General features: G+C 50.2%; 1 protein-coding gene across 2 annotated transcripts in view; it reads left to right on the plus strand.

The window, feature by feature from the left end:
• Positions 1–18,345, plus strand: part of FLNC (filamin C) — an 85,921-nt gene that overhangs the window by 28,313 nt on the left and 39,263 nt on the right. The window contains exons 4-17 of one of the 2 annotated variants that reach the window (XM_081331453.1): positions 353–503; positions 1,020–1,138; positions 2,138–2,215; positions 2,684–2,846; positions 3,877–4,077; positions 7,967–8,089; positions 9,839–9,976; positions 10,719–10,845; positions 12,145–12,281; positions 12,547–12,740; positions 12,860–12,973; positions 14,494–14,637; positions 15,662–15,785; positions 17,065–17,225. In XM_081331453.1, coding sequence (XP_081187579.1) covers positions 353–503; positions 1,020–1,138; positions 2,138–2,215; positions 2,684–2,846; positions 3,877–4,077; positions 7,967–8,089; positions 9,839–9,976; positions 10,719–10,845; positions 12,145–12,281; positions 12,547–12,740; positions 12,860–12,973; positions 14,494–14,637; positions 15,662–15,785; positions 17,065–17,225 — 1,974 coding nt within the window. The remainder of the gene's footprint in view (positions 1–352; positions 504–1,019; positions 1,139–2,137; positions 2,216–2,683; positions 2,847–3,876; positions 4,078–7,966; positions 8,090–9,838; positions 9,977–10,718; positions 10,846–12,144; positions 12,282–12,546; positions 12,741–12,859; positions 12,974–14,493; positions 14,638–15,661; positions 15,786–17,064; positions 17,226–18,345) is intronic. The other variant, XM_081331454.1, reaches the window with a different exon arrangement.

The raw sequence follows: 18,345 nt of genomic DNA on the forward strand, positions 1-18,345 counted from the left end.
TAAAAGGGCCACGTTTGAAGACCCCTGGCTTCTATGGTCCATGCTGGCTGAGGAATTCTCGGAGTTGAAGTCCACAAGTCCTAAAAGGGCCACGTTTGAAGACCCCTGGGTTAGAGAAAAGATTTAGGGATTAGGAATTTAATTTGTATTAGTGAAGAAGATGTTTTTGTTGAATGGTTACTATATGCAGGCAGTGCGCCCCCTCCAAAAAAAAACCAGGAGCTTGGCAAGGGGCAGGCGGAAATCCATCAGGTTCAGCTTCTCAGCTAACCATATCGTGCTTGCTGGGAAAAAAAACAAACCAGGGTGCCCACTCCGAATTCCCCGAATGGATTTGTGTTTCTCTTTGCAGGTGATTGCCCCGGAAGAGATTGTGGACCCCAACGTGGATGAGCACTCGGTCATGACTTACCTGTCGCAGTTCCCCAAGGCCAAACTCAAACCCGGAGCCCCCTTGCACTCCAAGCAGGTCAACCCCAAGAAGGCCAAGGCCTACGGGCCCGGTAAGCAGCGCTCTGGGGGGGGGGCAGAGAAAGTGGGGCCGAGGGTCCCAGCGCTGGGGGAGGCCAGATAATGAGGGAATAGTTGCCCCTTCCGGGTCTCTCCTTGTTGGCTCAGCCAATCTTGCTCTTTTAGCAAGTCAGCGAGCCAAGTTCCACATTCCAGTCTTCCCTTCCCTTCCCACTTCCACTTCCTCCTCTTTCCTGCTTCCCTTTCCCTTCCTTTCTCTTCTCCCCCTTTCCCCCTTCTTCCCCTTCCTTCTCTTCCTTTCTTGTTTCCTCTTTTCCCTTCCTTCCCCTTTCCCTTCTTCTTCCTCCCTTTCCTGATTCCCTTCCCCCTTCTTCGCCTCCTCCTCCTCCTCCATTTCCCTTCCTCCTGCTCTTTCTCCCTCCCCCCTTCCCTTCCCTTCCTTCTCTTTCTTCCCTCTCCTTCTTCCCTTCCCCTCCCTCCCTCCCTCCCTCTTATGGAGCCAAGGCTGCCCTTCACCCACCTGGCCAACCTGTCTCACCTTTGCCCAGGTATCGAACCCCACGGAAACACGGTGCTGAAACCAGCCCATTTCACAGTGGAGACCCTCGAGGCTGGTTTGGGAGAGGTTCTGGTCTACATTGAAGACCCCGAGGGACACACGGAAGAGGTAGGCCATCCCCCCCACCCTCCTCGGTGCCCGGAGTGTGCCCCAGGCAGGCCGGCCTCAGCTTCCCCAGCCCCCTCCCCAATTGGCCCTTTAGCTTCTGCCCAGCCAGAATTTCGAGCCCTGCTAATCCCTCTCCAAGATGCAAAGGACAATGGACCAGCGGAACGACTTGCCACCAGAAATTGCGGCTGCTCCATCGCTGGAGGTTTTCCAGAGGAAATTGGACAACCCTTTGAGATGGTATATAGGGGCTCCTGCTTGAAGGGGTTGGACTAGAAGACCTCCAAGGTCCCTTCCAACTCTGCTATTCTGTCATTCTGTCATTCTGTCTTTCTGTTATTCTGCTCACAGCCCACCCCATTTCCTTGGCGGTCTCTCTTTTGCCTCCTGCCCTGTGCAGGAGTCACATCTTTGGGTCTGAAATAAATAAAAGGGGTTTTAAAGCAATCCACCGCTTCCCCCAAAGGGCTCTGAGAGACAGAAGCTGCCCTGGGCCGGCTGGCAGGAGACACACTGAGTAACAGAATAGTGGAAGGGACCTCCAAGGTCTTCTAGTCCAACCCCCTGCAGGGGAAGCCATACCATTCCAGACAAACGACTGTCCAGTCTCCTCTTAAAAACCTCCAGTGACGGAGCACCCACAACTTCTGGAGGCCAGCCGTTCCACTGATTGATTGTTCAGACACTCAAAAGACCCCTATCTTTCCCTCCTTCTCTCCTCCCCCTGCCCCAAGGGACATTAAAGTTCCCCACCATGCCCACCATGCCCACCATCCTCTCTCCCTCCCTCCCTGCCAGGCTGTTTTTGAGATCCTCAGCTGCTCCAGCTGGCACCGCCGGGCAAGCCAGGCATCGCCTGGGCCGGCCGTGACTCTGCTGGCATCTGGGCTGGAGAAGTCTGGAGGTTGTGTGGAGTGACAGGTGTCAGCTGTTGCCACCAGCCGCTGGCACGCCTGGGTAACCCCCCCCCCCTCCCCTCCCCTCTCTTCCCTCCCCCAGGCCAAGGTGGTTGCCAACAACGACAAGAATCGGACCTATTCCGTCTCCTACGTGCCCAAGGTGGCCGGATTGCACAAGGTGAGATGACCGTTCTGGAGGGAGTGGGTGGCGGGGTGACCTCTGTGGACCGATCTCCCCCTTAAAAAAATGCAGACCATAATAAAAGCACAGGGGGTCCCCGACCCACAACCGTTCAAAGCGACTGTTCAAAGTTACGACAGCGGCAGTGGGAAAAGCCACTTTTGACGATTTTTTTGCACTTAACCAGTGCAAAACCTGGCCCATCGAGTTCACTTTAACGGCCGCAGCAATTTGCTTAACGGCCACCACCGCAGAAAAGGTGGTAAAATCAGGTTGGCCACACCTGGGTGACCTGATTTACAGCCGACGCGACAGGATGACTGTAAGCCGAAGGTGACTTGTAAATGTGGTTTTCCTTTTGAGCTTACATCTTTTGCAACCGGGAAGGTCCAAGTCAGTTTCTCACTGTCTGCTGGCTTGTCCAATTTCTCTTGATTCCCCCCCCCCCCCGTTTCTCCCACTCAGGTCACTGTCCTCTTTGCGGGGCAAAATATTGACCGGAGCCCCTTCGAAGTCAACGTGGGCATGGCGCTCGGGGACGCCAGCAAGGTGACGGCCCGTGGACCAGGCCTGGAGCCCGTGGGAAACGTGGCCAACAAACCCACTTACTTTGACATCTACACCGCAGGTAAGGGTGGGGGTTAAATCGGGTGGGGCAAGCGGGAGCAGGGCACATTGTTCTGCCTAATACAGGTAGTCCCCGACTTACACCCACTTGCTTAGCGACCCTTTGAAGTGACAAACACACTGGAAAAAAAGCCACTAATGACCAGTCCTCACACTTATGACCATCACAGCATCCTTTTCAACCTTCCCGGATGGCTTCCGGCAAGAAAAGTCAGTAAGGGAAGCTGGGCTTGCTTGATGAAACCTCCCCCCCGCCCCGATTCTCTGAACCACTGCAGTGATTCGCTTAACGACCGTGACAAAAATGTTCGCAAACAGGTGTGATTTATTTAACAACTTCCATGCTTAGCAGTGGAAAGTCTGGCCTCACTTGTGATTGTAAGTCGAGGATTGCCTACATATATTTGTGGGTGCTCCAACACTGGACGTTTTTAAGAAGAGACTGGACAACTGTGTGTCTGAAATGGTGTAGGGTTTCCTGCCTGAGCAAGGGGTTGGACTAAATGACCTCCAAGGTCCCTTCCAACTCATTCTATTCTATTCTATTCTATTCCATAATCCATTCCATATTTTCTATTCTATTCTATTCTATTCTATTCTATTCTATTCTATTCTATTCTATTCTATTCTATTCTATTCTATTCTATTCTATTCTATTCTATTCTATTCTATTCTATTATATTCATTCTACTCTATTCTATTATTCTATTCTATTCTATTCTATTCTATTCTATTCTATTCTATTCTATTCTATTCTATTCTATTCTATTCTATTCTATTCTATTCTATTCTATTCTATTCTATTCTATTCATTCTACTCTATTCTATTATTCTATTCTATTCTATTCTATTCTATTCTATTCTATTCTATTCTATTCTATTCTATTCTATTCTATTCTATTCTATTCTATTCTATTCTATTCTATTCTATTCTATTCTATTCTATTCTATTCTTCTAATTTATATTTTGGGGGGAATCAAAAGAATTTCGTAAGCAATCCAGGCGACTAACAGGGGTCTTCCGTCTGCAGGGGCCGGGGCCGGTGACGTGGGGGTCGTGATCGTGGACCCCCAGGGACGTCGGGACACGGTGGAGGTGGTCTTGGAAGACAAAGGGGACAACATTTTCCGCTGCACTTATCGGCCTGTCCTGGAGGGTCCCCACATCATCTACGTCACCTTTGCGGGGGCTCAGATTCCCAAAAGCCCTTTCACGGTCAACGTGGCGGAAGGTAAGACACCCTAACCCCCTCCCCAGCTCTCCTGGGCTTCCCTCTTCCTCCCCTCTGTCTCCTTTTTAATTCCCACTGACCCCCCCACCCCCCCCACCATGCTTGTTTGCCATCTCTAATGACCTCCTGACCACTAAACCCCCCCCCCCGAAGATGCCCGCCGAAGCTGATCCAAGCAAGGGAGGGCTAGAAGTGGCCGTTAGAAGGTCTCCAGATGTTCTGGGTTCAAATCCCCGGCCAGATTGGGGTGGAGGGGGGGGCTGACTCAGGTGGCCAAAGTGACCGGGTTGACGAAATCTCTCGGCGAAGTCTACCCCACAGAGTTGTGCGGTTTGTGAGGAAGCCTCTCTGCTTTGTTTGGGGAGAAGGTGCAATGTGAGTGTGGGTTCAACAGCTCCAAGAAGGCTCCACACCCATTTGCACCACTCAGGCGACCCCGAGGACACGGGTAAAACCTCCAAGTGGCCTCAACGGCTCCCTGAAAGGAAACCAGCTTTCTGCAAGGAGTATAAATCCTCCCATTCCCCACCATCCGGTCAGAGCTGAGGAAGCTTCTCGGAGGAGGAGCGAAAGGTCTTCGAAGGAAAAAATGAGAAAATCCAGTCGCCTCCTGAAAAAAAAAAGAAGAAGCACAACCTGGAGGACTGAGCATCTCCATAGACATTTGGCCCCCCACAAACCTGCCCCATGATCTTAACACAGCGGTCCCCAAAACCTTTCTGGCTTTGTGGACTGGTGGTGGTGAGAAGGGACGGTTTTGCACGAGTGGCAGGCGAGAGTCCGCGCACAACTCCATTGGCACAAGCGGCGGGCACAGGCGCGCTCGCTGCTTGCACAATTGGAGCATTGCACGGGCGTGCATTTGCCTGCTATTCATGGAAGTGGATTTGCACACGTGCTCGCCTACTGCTTCCACCGCCCAGTTCTGAACCAGCCACGGCCCGCTACTGGTCCGTGGCTCACTGGGTTGTGGACCCCTGTCTTAACAGATAATAATAATGATAATGATAAACTTTATTGTCCTTTTCCTCTGGGCACAACGTCACACATTAAAAATAAAATGTAGTTGCTTGCTCTCAAGGGAGCATGCTTAAAAACATACTACATACAACATATGTAGAGACCTACACCCTTATGTATAAGTATGCTTGTCTTTCAAAGCTAACCACCCTTGTTTCCATGCTGGAGAAGGAAGGAGATTCTCTAGCACAGGGGTAGGCAACCTTGGCTCTTTTATGACTCGTGGACTTCAACTCCCAGAATTCCTGAGCCAGCCACGCTGAGGGGAAAGGGAGAGGTTTCCAAGCTGAACCATGCTGGCTGAGGAATTCTGGGAGTTGAAGTCCACGAGTCATGAGGGGGCCATAGTTCCCCCATGCTGGCTCAGGAATTCTGGGAGTTGAAGTCCACAAGTTATGAAGGGGCCATACTTCCCCCCATGCTGGCTCAGGAATACTGGGAGTTGAAGTCCGTCAGTCATGACGTGGCCATAGTTTCCCCCATGCTGGCTCAGGAATTCTGGGAGTTGAAGTCCACGAGTCATGAAGGGGCCATAGCTCCCCCATGCTGGCTCAGGAATTCTGGGAGTTGAAGTCCGCCAGTCATGAGGGGGCCATAGTTCCCCCATGCTGGCTCAGGAATTCTGGGAGTTTTAGTCCGTCAGTCATGAAGGGGCCATAGTTCCCCCATGCTGGCTAAGGAATTCTGGGAGTTGAAGTCCACGAGTCATGAAGGGGCTAAGGTTGCCTACCCCTGCCTAGCCTGATGGGAACCCGTTTTACTGATAAAAAAGAATATTTGTAGCCCAGGCTGGAGAAGCTGGCTGGGGAATTCTGGGAGTTGAAGTCCACATGTCGTTGGGTTGTCGAGCTTGAGATATACCAATTCAGAGAATTTTTTTTTAAAGAAAGTTGTTTGTGTGTTGTCTCTGTTGACCTGCAAAGTGAATTTGTGCGGGAATATAGGAAATTCCTCACCTTATGACCGCAACGGAGCCCCACAATTCTGTTGCTAAGCGAGACATTTGTTAAGTGAGTTTTGCCCCATTTGACGACTTGTCTCGCCACCATTGTTAAGTGGATCGCTGCGGTTGGCAACACGGTTGTTAAATGAATCCACCTTCCCCCCTTGGCTTTACTGGTCGGGAGGTCGCAAAAGGAGATCACTTGACACACCCCCGGGGACGCTGTGACCGTCATAAATACGAGCCAGTTGCCAAGCGTCCGAATTTTGATCATGTGAGCACGGGGATGCTGCGACGGTCGTAAGTGTGAAAAACGGTCGCAAGGCGCTTCTTTCAGCACCGTGGTAACTTTGAAAGGTCACTAAATGAAATGTTTTAAGTCAGGGACTATCTGTACTCAGGTAAACCTTTTTCCGATTCCATTCCGCCATCCCTGTCCGCGGTGCCCCAGTGATGGACTTCAGCAACCTTCGTCCCCAGCCACACGGTTTTGGTCTTTGTAGTCCAAGCCAGGTAGCAATTTGGCCTCTGCTTTGCTGCTCCCTGGACTTCCTCAGGGCTGGAGAGCTGACCTGCGCGCTGTCCATCATCCCCGGCTTTCCTGCAAGGAAAAACAGGAACCGCTGACACATCGGTGCTTCCTGCACCCTGCAACCCCACCCTGCACAAATATTTTTCCTAGATTTCCTAAACTTTCCTCCGGAAATGGCTTGGGGTGCATTCCATGCAGGCAGCAGAGCTGGGTTTTTTTTTCACCTCCATTTCTATCGTTTGCAACATTTCCCCGAAACACAGGCAGTCCTCGACTTACGACAGTTCATTTAGCGGCCGTCCCAAGTTACAGCAGCGCTGCAAAAAACAAGACTAATGACTGTTTTTCACACTTACGGCCGTCGCAGGCCTCCCCGTGGTCACGTGGTCAAAATTCAGACGCTTGGTCCCTGACTGATTCTTAAGGACGGTTGCCGTGTCCCGGAGTGGCGTGATCCCCTTTTGCGACCTCGGGACGAGCAAAGTCAAGAGAGAAGCCAGATTCAGTTAGCAACGGGCAGGTTTCCATTGTGGTCGTAAGTCAAGGAGTGCCTGTTTGTGAACCAGATCACCTGTTCTTCCTTGGAAAATCTCAGTTTGTGTGTTTTGTGTGGGTGTGTTTTTGCGTGGGTGTAAAATCCATTTCTCATGTAAGAGGGGGACGTAGCAAGAAGTTTGAAAGAAAAAAAAAATCTGGAGCAGGTTACGCCTAGGGCAGGGGCAGGCAACCTTGGCTCTTTTATGACTCGTGGACTTCAACTCCCAGAATTCCTGAGCAGCTGGTTCAGGAATTCTGGGAGTTGAAGTCCACGAGTCATAAAAGAGCCAAGGTTGCCTAGCCCTGCCCTAGGGTGAAGAAAATCCCTCTAAATATGCTCAGAGGCAGCTCCAGGTTGAAGCTTAGAATCAGCTGAATGGGCTCGTATGCCAGGGGTCCCCAGTCCTTGGGCTGTGGCCCATTAACCAGGCCGTGGAAGCGACACGTGAGCGAGCGCAGGCACGCAGCTCCACTCGCACGGCATCATTTTTGCGACGTGCGTGCCTGCGTGCGTGTGCCCACCGCGTGTGCAAATGGAGCTGCGTGCACGCTCATCTGCCACACGCACGTAAACGTTCCCTCCCCCTCACTCCCTGCCGGACAGCTTGGGGGAACGCTGTTCTATGCAGCCCTTTCCCACTTCACAGATGGGCAAACTGAGGCCAGACACCTGGGTCTCCCCTTCAGGCTGATCCCTGCTGCCTTTAAGGGGGTCTCGGTTCTCAGGTCCCCCAAACTACTTTCTCCCTCGGCTTCCTTGACCACCACCACCACCCTGGGGTCCACCCCATCTCTCTCTCTCTCTCTCTCTCCCTGCCCCCTTAGTAACCCTTCTCTCTTCCCTCCGGCTTCCGCAGCACCGCCTCCCGCCCCCCCGCCCGGCGTCTCCCCCATTCAGATCATCCCTCAGTCCGTCTGTACCCCGCCCGCCGATGCCAAGAAAATGCCACCCCCCACTCTGCCCAAGCCACGTAAACCAAGTTAGTAGCGCCCAAATCGGCTTGCCCCCCCCTTGCTCTTGCCCGCCTTGGCATGGGTCGATCCGGTGAGAGCATGGCATGGGTGAGGTTCCGGTTTCGTCCCGGCACTTCCCGGGTTTTCCAGCCAGGATGGTGAACCAGGGTTAGTTGCAAAAGTCGCCCGGTGGTTTCAACGGAGGCTTAAGCAGCCCTGGCAGAGCTTAGAGGGATGGGGAGACGTTTGCGCGATCCAGGCGCCCCTCAGTCGAAGCTGGGTGGGCTCCAACTGCCACGGCCTGCTTAACGGGTGCCGTGCAACAACGGGGGGTGTCCTTGGCATGCTTGTGTGGCGCTCCTGGCTGGTGCGGTGGCTTTGTGCCCTGCATGGCTGTTGCATGAGCTGAGACCCCCCCCACCCCCCCATTCAGGTGGGATTGAGACTTCCTAACTTTGTGGCAGAGCCCTGAGGATGGATGGGAGGGGGTCTGGCCAGGGCTGGCTCCTTGGGCCTGCTTTGCCCACCCTGTGCTCATTAAATCTCCCCCCCCTCTGTTTTTCTTTCTCACCTGGTCAGCCATTCTTTAATCATCAATAATTGCTAATCCAATCCTAACTTTCCCTTACTCTCTTTCCCTCTTTTTGGGGGGCTGAAAAAAATCCTTCCTTCCTTCTTTCTCTTTCCTTCTCTTCCTTCCTTCCTTCCTTCCTTCCTCCCCCTTCCTCCCTCCCTCCCTCCCTCCCTCCCTTCCTTCCTTCCTTCCTTCCTTCCTTCCATCCTCCCTCCCTCCCTCCCTCCTGCTCCCCTTCCTTCCTTCCTTCCTTCCCTCCCTCCCTCCCTCCCTCCCTCCCTCCCTCCCTTCCTTCCTTCCCTCCCTCCCTCCCTCCCTTCCTTCCTTCCTTCCTTCCTTCCTTCCTTCCATCCTCCCTCCCTCCCTCCTGCTCCCCTCCCTCCCTCCCTTCCTTCCTTCCCTCCCTCCCTCCCTCCCTTCCCTCCCTCCCTCCCTCCCTCCCTCCCTTCCCTCCCTCCCTCCCTCCCTCCCTCCCTTCCTTCCTTCCTTCCTTCCCTCCCTCCCTCCCTCCCTCCCCTCCCTCCCTCCCTCCCTCCCTCCCTCCCTCCCTCCCTTCCTTCCTTCCTTCCTTCCTTCCTTCCTTCCTTCTCTCCCTCTTCCCTTCTTTCCTCCTTCCCTCCCTCCCTCCCTTTTTTGCTCCACTTGTTAACTGAATCGCTGCAGTTTTTAAGTGAATCCGGCTTCCCCCTCCCCTCCCCCCAATTGACTTTGCTTATCAGAAGGTCACAAAAGGGAATCACGTGACCCTGGGACACTGCGACCGTCATAAGTATGAGTCAGTTGCCAAGTGTCCGAAGTTTGATCCCATCGGGATGCTGCAACGATTGTGGGGAAAAGGGTCAGAAAGTCCCCCCCTTTTTCAGTGCCGTGGTAACTTCAAACGCTCACTAATCGAATGGATGCAAGCCCAGGACCGCCCTCCATTCCATTAATATATCTATATCTCTGTCTCCCTGGTGCCCGGTCTCTTTTCTGACCACTTTTGGCCCCCTCCCTCTGCGCCCTCTTTCTGCTGAGGTTGCTTGTGTATCAGGTGGGGTGCATGGGTTCATGGGGGGGGGGCGGGGGAAAACCTGCTCCTTGGCCCTGGGTGCGAGTCTCGCTTTGGATCGCCCAAGTCTCTTTGCGGTGCTGGGCCTTCCTCTCCGCCCTCTGGTGATCCGACGTCTTTTTCTCCTCGTGTTTTTTCTCCCTTTCACAGCCTGCAGCCCCAACGCCTGCCGAGCCGTGGGCCGGGGTCTCCAGCCCAAGGGGGTCCGCGTCAAGGAGGTGGCGGACTTCAAGGTCTACACCAAGGGAGCCGGCACCGGCGACCTCAAGGTGGCCCTCAAGGGACCAAGTAAGTTTGATTCTCCCCCCCCCACCGCCTGAGGAGAAATCTATTCCTGGTCTCCGAGTTGCAAGGAATTGTGCCAGCAGTCCTCTACTTACAACCGCCACTGAGCTCACAATGTATGTTGCTGAGACAATCTGTTCCCCAATCTGTTGCTTCTTATCCTGCCTTCGGGCGCTTTGGAGAATAGAATAGAATAGAATAGAATAGAATAGAATAGAATAGAATAGAATAGAATAGAATAGAATAGAATAGAATAGAATAGAATAGGAAGGGATCTTGGAGGTCTTCTAGTCCAACCCCCCACTCAGGCAGGAAACCCTATACAATTTCAGACAAATGGCTGTCTAATCTCTTCTTAAAAACTTCCAGCGTTGGAGCATTCACAGCTCCTGGAGGCAGGTAGTTCCGCTGGTTAATTGTCCCGACTGTCAGGAAGTTTCTCCTTAGTTCTAGGCTGCTTCTCTCCTTGATTACTTGCCATCCGTTGCTTCTTGTCCTGTTGAAAGTCAAGGACTATCTGTAATCGAATTATTGTCTGGAAGTATAAAGCCACATCTCTTTTTAATCTGATATTAAAAAAAGAAGAGGTATCGCTGCTTTCGTAAGTGGCTACAAAGACACCGAAGCTCGATCCTCCACCAGGGATCTCCCAGTGGTCTTCTTTCCTTAGCAATGCTTCGAAAGGAAGGCTCGCTTGTTTGTGCAGAGGAATGCTGGTACAAAGTTGTTGTGTTTTTCACCCCAGAAGGAACGGAGGAACCGGTGAAGGTACGAGAGATCGGCGATGGGGTTTATGAGTGTGAATATTACCCCAAAGTGCCTGGAAAGTACGTGGTGTCGATTACATGGGGCGGTCACGCCATCCCTAGGAGGTAGGCCACTCTGCAAGGGCAGATATGGGGTGGGGGAACATGGCTCTTTTAAGAATCTCTAGCCAGGAGTATCTGTGTAGGGTATGTGTCAAAAATGCCGAAGGAGAACCACAGCCACACAATTGAAGCCCAGACTTACACTGTCTCTAGTGCAACGTTCCTCAACTGTCCCTGAGTTGGAAGGGAGCTTAGAGGTCATCTAGTCTAGCCCCCTGATCAGAGTAACATCTGGTGGACCAGCTCCCACAAATGGCTATCCACATTTCCCCTCTAAATTGGATCTGACCCCAACCAGGTCTATTTGGTTTGACAAACTGTAGTTTTAGTAAGCTGGGTTTAGCATAACGTGTGCACCCAGACACAGGGTGTCTTCGTTCTCCGGGCTGGTGTTTCTCTCAACCTTGGCTACTTTGAGACGGGTGGACTTCAACTTCCAGAATTTCCCCAGCAAGGCAAAAGCATTCTGGGAGTCGAAGTCCACTTGTCCTAAGGCTGCCAAAGTTGAGAAACACTATTCTAGTGGCAGTGAGTTCCACCTGTTATGCTCAGGGGGCAAAACCTGATCCAAATGGCTGGCTGGGGATGAAATTGAACAGAGGCCTCTAGGCGAATTCAGAGAAGGAGTTTCCAGTTTGCGGGATGCATCTAGAAACTGTTATTTATTTATTTATTTGTCTGTCTGTCTGTCTGTCTGTCTGTCTTTCTGTCTATCTATCTATCTATCTATCTATCTATCTATCTATCTATCTATCTATCTATCTATCTATCTATCTATCTATCTATCTATCTATCTCTTGCCTTTATCATTCCAATAAATCTCAAGGCATTGAACATATCCAATATTCCTTCCTTCTCCTATTTTCCTCACAACAACAATCCTGGCAGGCGGGCTGAGTTGAGAGGAAGGGACTGTCCCAAAGTCACCCCCCCCCGGCTTTCATGCCTTAAAACAAGACTAGAACTCACTGTCTCCTGGTGATTGGCCCAAAGTCACCCAGCCGGCTTTCGTGCCTAAGGCGGGACTAGAACTCACCATCTCCTGATGATTGGTCCAAAGTCACCCATAAGGCTTTCGTGCTTAAGGTGGGACTAGAACTCACCGTCTCCTGGTGATTGGCCCAAAGTCACCCAGCTATTTTTCCTGCCTAAGGCAGGACTAGAACTCACCGTCTCCTGGTGATTGGCCCAAAGTCACCCAGCCGGCTTTCGTGCCTAAGGCGGGACTAGAACTCACTGTCTCCTGGTTTCTAGGTTGGTGCTTTAACCACTAGACCCAACTCTTCCTTTCTTCTTTCTCAGTCCCTTTGAAGTGCAAGTGGCCCCTGAAGCTGGGTTGCAGAAGGTCCGGGCTTGGGGCCCCGGCCTGGAAACAGGCATGGTGGGCAAGTCTGCTGACTTTGTTGTGGAGGCGATTGGCACCGAAGTGGGCACGCTAGGTACGTAACGGTCGTGTCTTCTCGTCCGACCCCCTGCTCAGGCAGGAAACCCGGTGTAACATTTCAGACAAACGGTTGTCCAATTTTCAGCGTTGGAGCATTGACAACTTCTGGTGGCAAGTTGTTCCACTGGTTAATTATCTTAACTGTCAGGAAATGTCTCCTTAGTTCTAGGTTGCTTCCTGGCTAGTTCTGGTCTAAAGGGTGACCCCCCCCTCCCCCCCTCCCTCTTTCCTCATTGTCCGCTCTTCCCACCGTCCTGCAGGGTTCTCCATCGAGGGTCCCTCGCAGGCCAAGATCGAGTGTGACGACAAAGGAGACGGTTCGTGCGACGTGCGATACTGGCCCACCGAGCCGGGCGAGTACGCCGTGCACGTGATATGCGACGACGAGGACATCAAGGACAGCCCGTTCATCGCCCACATCCTGCCGGCCACCAACGAGTACTTCCCCGAGAAGGTCAGCCTCTCCCGGCTCCCGGGCTCCGTCCTGGGGATGGTGGGGGGGAGGTGGTGGTGGTGGGTCCAAGCGCTGTTGGGCTGCTGGGCTGAGGCCGGTCCCCATCCCACCCTGTCCAGGTCAAGGCCTTCGGTCCCGGGCTGGAGCCGGTGGGCTGCATCGTGAACAAACCGGCCGAGTTCACCATCGATGCCCGAGGAGCTGGGAAGGCAGCGCTGAAGATCTACGCTCAGGTAAGGTGGGGAGCGGTGCTGGTCTGGAGGCCTTGAAGCCTTTTCGTTGCGTTGCGTTGTTTTGTTTTGTATTATTTTATTTTATTTTATTTGACTTTATTTAGTTTAGTATTTTATTTTATTTTACTTTATTATTATTATTATTTAGTTTAGTATTTTATTTTATTTTATTTTACTTTATTTTATTTATTTTACTTTATTTTACTTTATTTTATTAATATTTTACTTTATTTTTACTTTATTATTATTTTATTTTATTTTACTTTATTTTGTTATTTTATTTTATTTCATTATTTTATTTTATTTTATTTCATTATTTTATTTTATTTAGTCTATTTATTTTATTTTATTATTTTATTTATTTTATTTTATTTTATTCCATTGTTTTATTTTATTTAGTCTATTTTATTTATTTTATTTTATTTTTTATTTTATTTTGTTTTATTATTTTATTTTATTTTATTATTTTATTTATTTTATGTATTATATTTAGTTTAATATTTTTTTATTTTATTAATATTTTACTTTATTTTTACTTTATTATTATTTTATTTTATTTTACTTTATTTTGTTATTTTATTTTATTTCATTATTTTATTTTATTTTATTTCATTATTTTATTTTATTTAGTCTATTTATTTTATTTTATTATTTTATTTATTTTATTTTATTTTATTCCATTGTTTTATTTTATTTAGTCTATTTTATTTATTTTATTTTATTTTTTATTTTATTTTGTTTTATTATTTTATTTTATTTTATTATTTTATTTATTTTATGTATTATATTTAGTTTAATATTTTTTTATTTTATTAATATTTTACTTTATTTTACGTTTTTATTTTACTTTTTATTTTATTTTATTCGTTATTCTATTCTGTTTTATTTTATTATATATTTACATTCTGAGTGTATTATTTTTATAAGCAATTCAGGGTGGGGAACATATCTCATACTCCTTCTTCCTCTTATTTTCCCCTACAATAGCAGTACTATGAGGTGGGCTGAGCTGACTAGCCCAGAATAACCCAGCTGGCTTTCATGCCTAAATAGGGCTAGAAGTCCCATTCACCTGGTGATTGGCCCATAGTCACCCAGCTGGCTTCCATGCCTAAAGTGGGACCAGAACTCACAAGTTTACTGGTTACTGGCTCAAAGTCACCCAGCCAGCTTTCAGGCCAAAGGTGGAACTAGAACTCACCATCTCCCAGTTTGTAGCCTGGTGCCTGAACTACTAGACTAGGGGTCTTCAAACTTGACCCTTTGATGACTTCTGGGAGTTGAAGAATTCTGGGAGTTGAAGTCCACAAGTCATCAAAGGGTCAAGTTTGAAGACCCCAGTACTAGACCAAACTGGCTTGAAGAAGGCAGCTCAGGATCTCTCCCAGTGTCCTGAAGTGATGACACTTCAACCTGTCTGTCACCTCTACTCAGGAGCCTCAGGACGCGCCCAAGCACTTCTTTAACCATCCAGGAGTAACTTAGGAGCTGGTTCTCACCCAAGGTACTTCTCTTCCTAGGATGCCGAAGGCGTTCCCATTGACGTCAAAGTCAAGGACAATGGCAACGGGACCTTCTCCTGTGTCTACGTCCCCACCAAGGCCATCAAGCACACCCTCATCATCAGCTGGGGAGGCGTGAATATCCCCAAGAGTCCATTCCGGGTGAGTGACTGCGGAGTGGAGAAGCCTGTTGGTGGGCTCTTGGCCATCTTCTCTTGATGGCCCTTTGGGGAGCAGGGAGGTGTGTCAACCAATGCATGGACAAGTAGGAGATCCCCGGCCAATCTTCTGCTGGAGCTTAGAGATGGGAAGGTCTCCGTCCAAGCCCGTGTAGGCCATCAACTCATCCAGCTTCTTCTCAACATCACGCTCGTCTGGCTTAGTCTCTCTCTCCAAACTTGGATGAAGGTGACGTAGAACAACACAACTAGTGGTCAACCAGGACCAGCTGAGCAGAAGCTGGAGGCCACAGGGATGGAGACACTGTCTCAGAAGAAGGAGGTGTCCTGATTGACAGGCCTTAGTGGGCCAGGCCCAATTTCTCTAAATGGTTTGAATTTTCTAGGAAGATATCTACGACATGGTCTTTACTGGTACATACAACCACAGGATCGAGGGTGCTACGTAAGAAATGTGTTAAGAGAATTTTGCCCCATTTTACGACCTTTCTATATTTGTTAAGTGAATCCCTGCAGCCGTTAAGTCACCAATAGGGTGGTTAAGCCAATCCGGCTTCTCCCGTTGAATTTGCTTGTCAAGAAGGTCACAAAAGGTGATAAAGGGCCCCTGGGACACTGCGACCGTCGTAGATGTGAGTCAGTGGCCCAGTGTCGGAATTTAAAACAGGTGACCAGAGGGGTGTCGTAACGGTCGTAAGTGTGTGAAAAACGGTCATCAGTCCCTTTTTGCAGTGGTGTTGTAACTTGGAACGGTCACGAACGGACCTGTTGTAAGTCAAGGACTGCCCCGCATACATAAAGTGTTGGAATTCTGATCAATATATTTCAAAAAATGCTGATCACGTGACCGTGGGGATGCCGTCATACTTGTCGTAAGTCCTAAGCCGTGGTAACTGCGAATGGTGGCTAAGCGAATGGGTAAACCAAGGACTCCCCAGAGTCCGTTAGGATTCCACGATTCCGTTCTGCTTCTCGTACGTTCATCTGCTTTTCTTCTCTCCTCCCAGGTGAGTGTCGGAGAAGGTAGCCACCCTGACAAAGTCAAGGTCTACGGTCCTGGAGTCGAGAAAACGGGGCTGAAGGCCAACGAGCCCACATACTTCACCGTGGACTGCAGCGAGGCTGGCCAAGGTGACCCCCAACTCTGAGAACTTGCGGGAGGGTAGGGGAGGAAGCAAACCACAAACGTCAACAGAAGAAAGTTGGAGGGGACCTTGGAGATCTTCTAGTCCAGGGTTCCCCAACCTTGGCCACTTTATGACTTGTGGACTTCAACTCCCAGAATTCCTCAGCCATTCCTCTAGCCCAGGGCTAGGCAACCTCGGCTCTTTTATGACTCGTGGACTTCAACTCCCAGAATTCCTGAGCCAGCTGGCTCAGGAATTCTGGGAGTTGAAGTCCACGAGTCATAAAAGAGCCGAGGTTGCCTAGCCCTGCTCTAGCCCAGCTGTTGTTGGGTGGATCCAAACCCCCAAGGTGGCCTTGCTGGAGAAGACAAAAGCCACCTTTGAATTCTGATCCTTCAACCGCTTGTACTGCGAAGACGATCCTTTTGGTGGGATTCTGGTGGGTTCGTAGCCGTGTTTCTCAACTGTGGCCACTTTAACGTGGGTGGACTTCAACTCCCAGAATTCCCCAGCCAGAATCCAACAAAAAGGACCCACTGTGTCCTGGTTTGGCCCAGTGTCACCCAATCAGCTTTCATGGCTAAGGTGGAACTAAAACTCACCATCTCCGGGTGATTAGCCCAAGGTCACCCAGCTGGCTTCCATGGCTAAGGCAGGACTAGAATTCACCGTCTCCTGGTGACTGGCCTAAAGTCACCCAGCTGGCTTTCATGGCTAAGGTGGAACTAGAACTCACCATCTCCCAGTGATTGGCCCAAGGTCACCCAGCCAGCTTTCATGCCTAGGGCAGGACTAGAATTCACCATCTCCTGGTGATTGTCCCAAGGTCACCCAGCTGGCTTTCATGACTAAGGCAGGACTGGAACTCACCCTCTCCCAGTTTTTAGCCTGGGGCAAAGCTGGCTGGGAAATTCTGGGAGTTGAAGTCCACCCATCTTATAGTGGCCAAGGTTGAGAAATACTGGTTTATCGGAAGACCCTGAGGCAGCGTGCCCTTCCAGATTTCTCCTGCTAAATTTCCCATCGTCCCCAGCCAGGCTATCCCATCGGAGAAGAACTTCCATCTCTTTCTGATGGAACTCCATCCGCAAGGCTTTGAGGAAGAATGCAAACGGTACAAGCCAACAATCACATGTTGGCTTGTCCAGAAGAATCTCAGGGCGCTTCATCCTGTCGGGAGCAGGGACCCCCCCCCAGACTGTGGCTACGTTTGGAAGCAGAGACGTCCGAAAGTTTTCTTCCCAAACTCTTGACCTTTTAATCCCATTTTTTTTGCTTTGCAGGAGACGTGAGCATCGGCATCAAATGCGCCCCTGGGGTGGTGGGCCCGGCTGAAGCCGACATTGACTTTGACATCATCAAGAATGACAACGACACCTTCACTGTGAAATACACACCTCCAGGCCCCGGGCGTTATACCATCATGGTGCTGTTTGCCAGCCAGGTAAGGCCCTTGGGTGCCAAGAGAGCGCCCAGCCGGGCAGCCTGTACATAGGCCAGATGTGGCCAGAGGTCCATTGATGTGGAGCAGAACCTTTGGTTGACTGAGGGGTTCCTCTTTTGCTTTTCTATCGCCAAGTTGCATGACTTCATGGCCAGTTCGGTCTAGTGGTCATAGCACCAGGCTAAAAACTGGGAGAGGGTGAGTTCTAGTCTTTCCTTAGGCATGAAAACCAGCTGGGAGACCTTTGGGCTAATTACCAGGAGACAGTGAGTTCTAGTCCTGCTTTAGGCGTGAAAGCTGGTTGGTTGACATTGGGCTAATCACTGGGAGATGGTGAGTTCTAGTTCTGCCTTAGCCATGAAAGCCAGCTGGGTGATTTGGGGCCAGTCACCAGGAGATGGTGAATTCTAGTCCTCCCTTAGGCATGAAAGCTGGCTGGGTGACCTTGGGCCAATCACTGGGAGACAGTGAGTTCTAGTTCTGCTTTAGCCATGAAAGCCAGCTGGGTGATTTGAGGCCAGGTATTTATTTTGGGAGAAAAGGAGGCAGAGCTAGGAGGTGGAGCTAAGTGTACCATCAGGCTAGAATGGTTACGTTCCCACAAATGATCTAAGTCCAGACCCTCTGGAACTCCACTGATCCTTCCCTGGTGCCGATTTAGCTAGCACCAACCTTGAGTTGACTGAGTTCTGGTGGGCAGGCTTGAGCAACGCACCTTCTGAACCTCAACTTCATGTATGGTCCTGATCCTTTGTGCCTGACGTCACCCATGGAAAAAAAAGCACATGAGATGTAGGCAACCTTGGCTCTTTTATGACTCGTGGACTTCAACTCCCAGAATTCCTGAGCCAGCCATGCTGAGGGGAAAGGGAGAGGTTTCCATGCTGAGCCACGCTGGCTGAGGAATTCTGGAAGTTGAAGTCCACGAGTCATGAGGGAGCCATAGTTCCCCCCATGCTGGCTCAGGAATTCTGGGAGTTGAAGTCCACAAGTCATGAGGGGGGTCATAGTTCCCCCATGCTGGCTCAGGCATTCTGGGAGTTGAAGTCCATGAGTCACGAAGGGGCCATAGTTCCCCCATGTTGGCTCAAGAATTCTGGGAGTTGAAGTCCACCAGTCA

Source organism: Vipera berus (assembly GCF_964194415.1).
Source record: "Vipera berus genome assembly, chromosome: 6".
Classification (NCBI taxonomy): Eukaryota; Metazoa; Chordata; class Lepidosauria; order Squamata; family Viperidae; genus Vipera; species Vipera berus.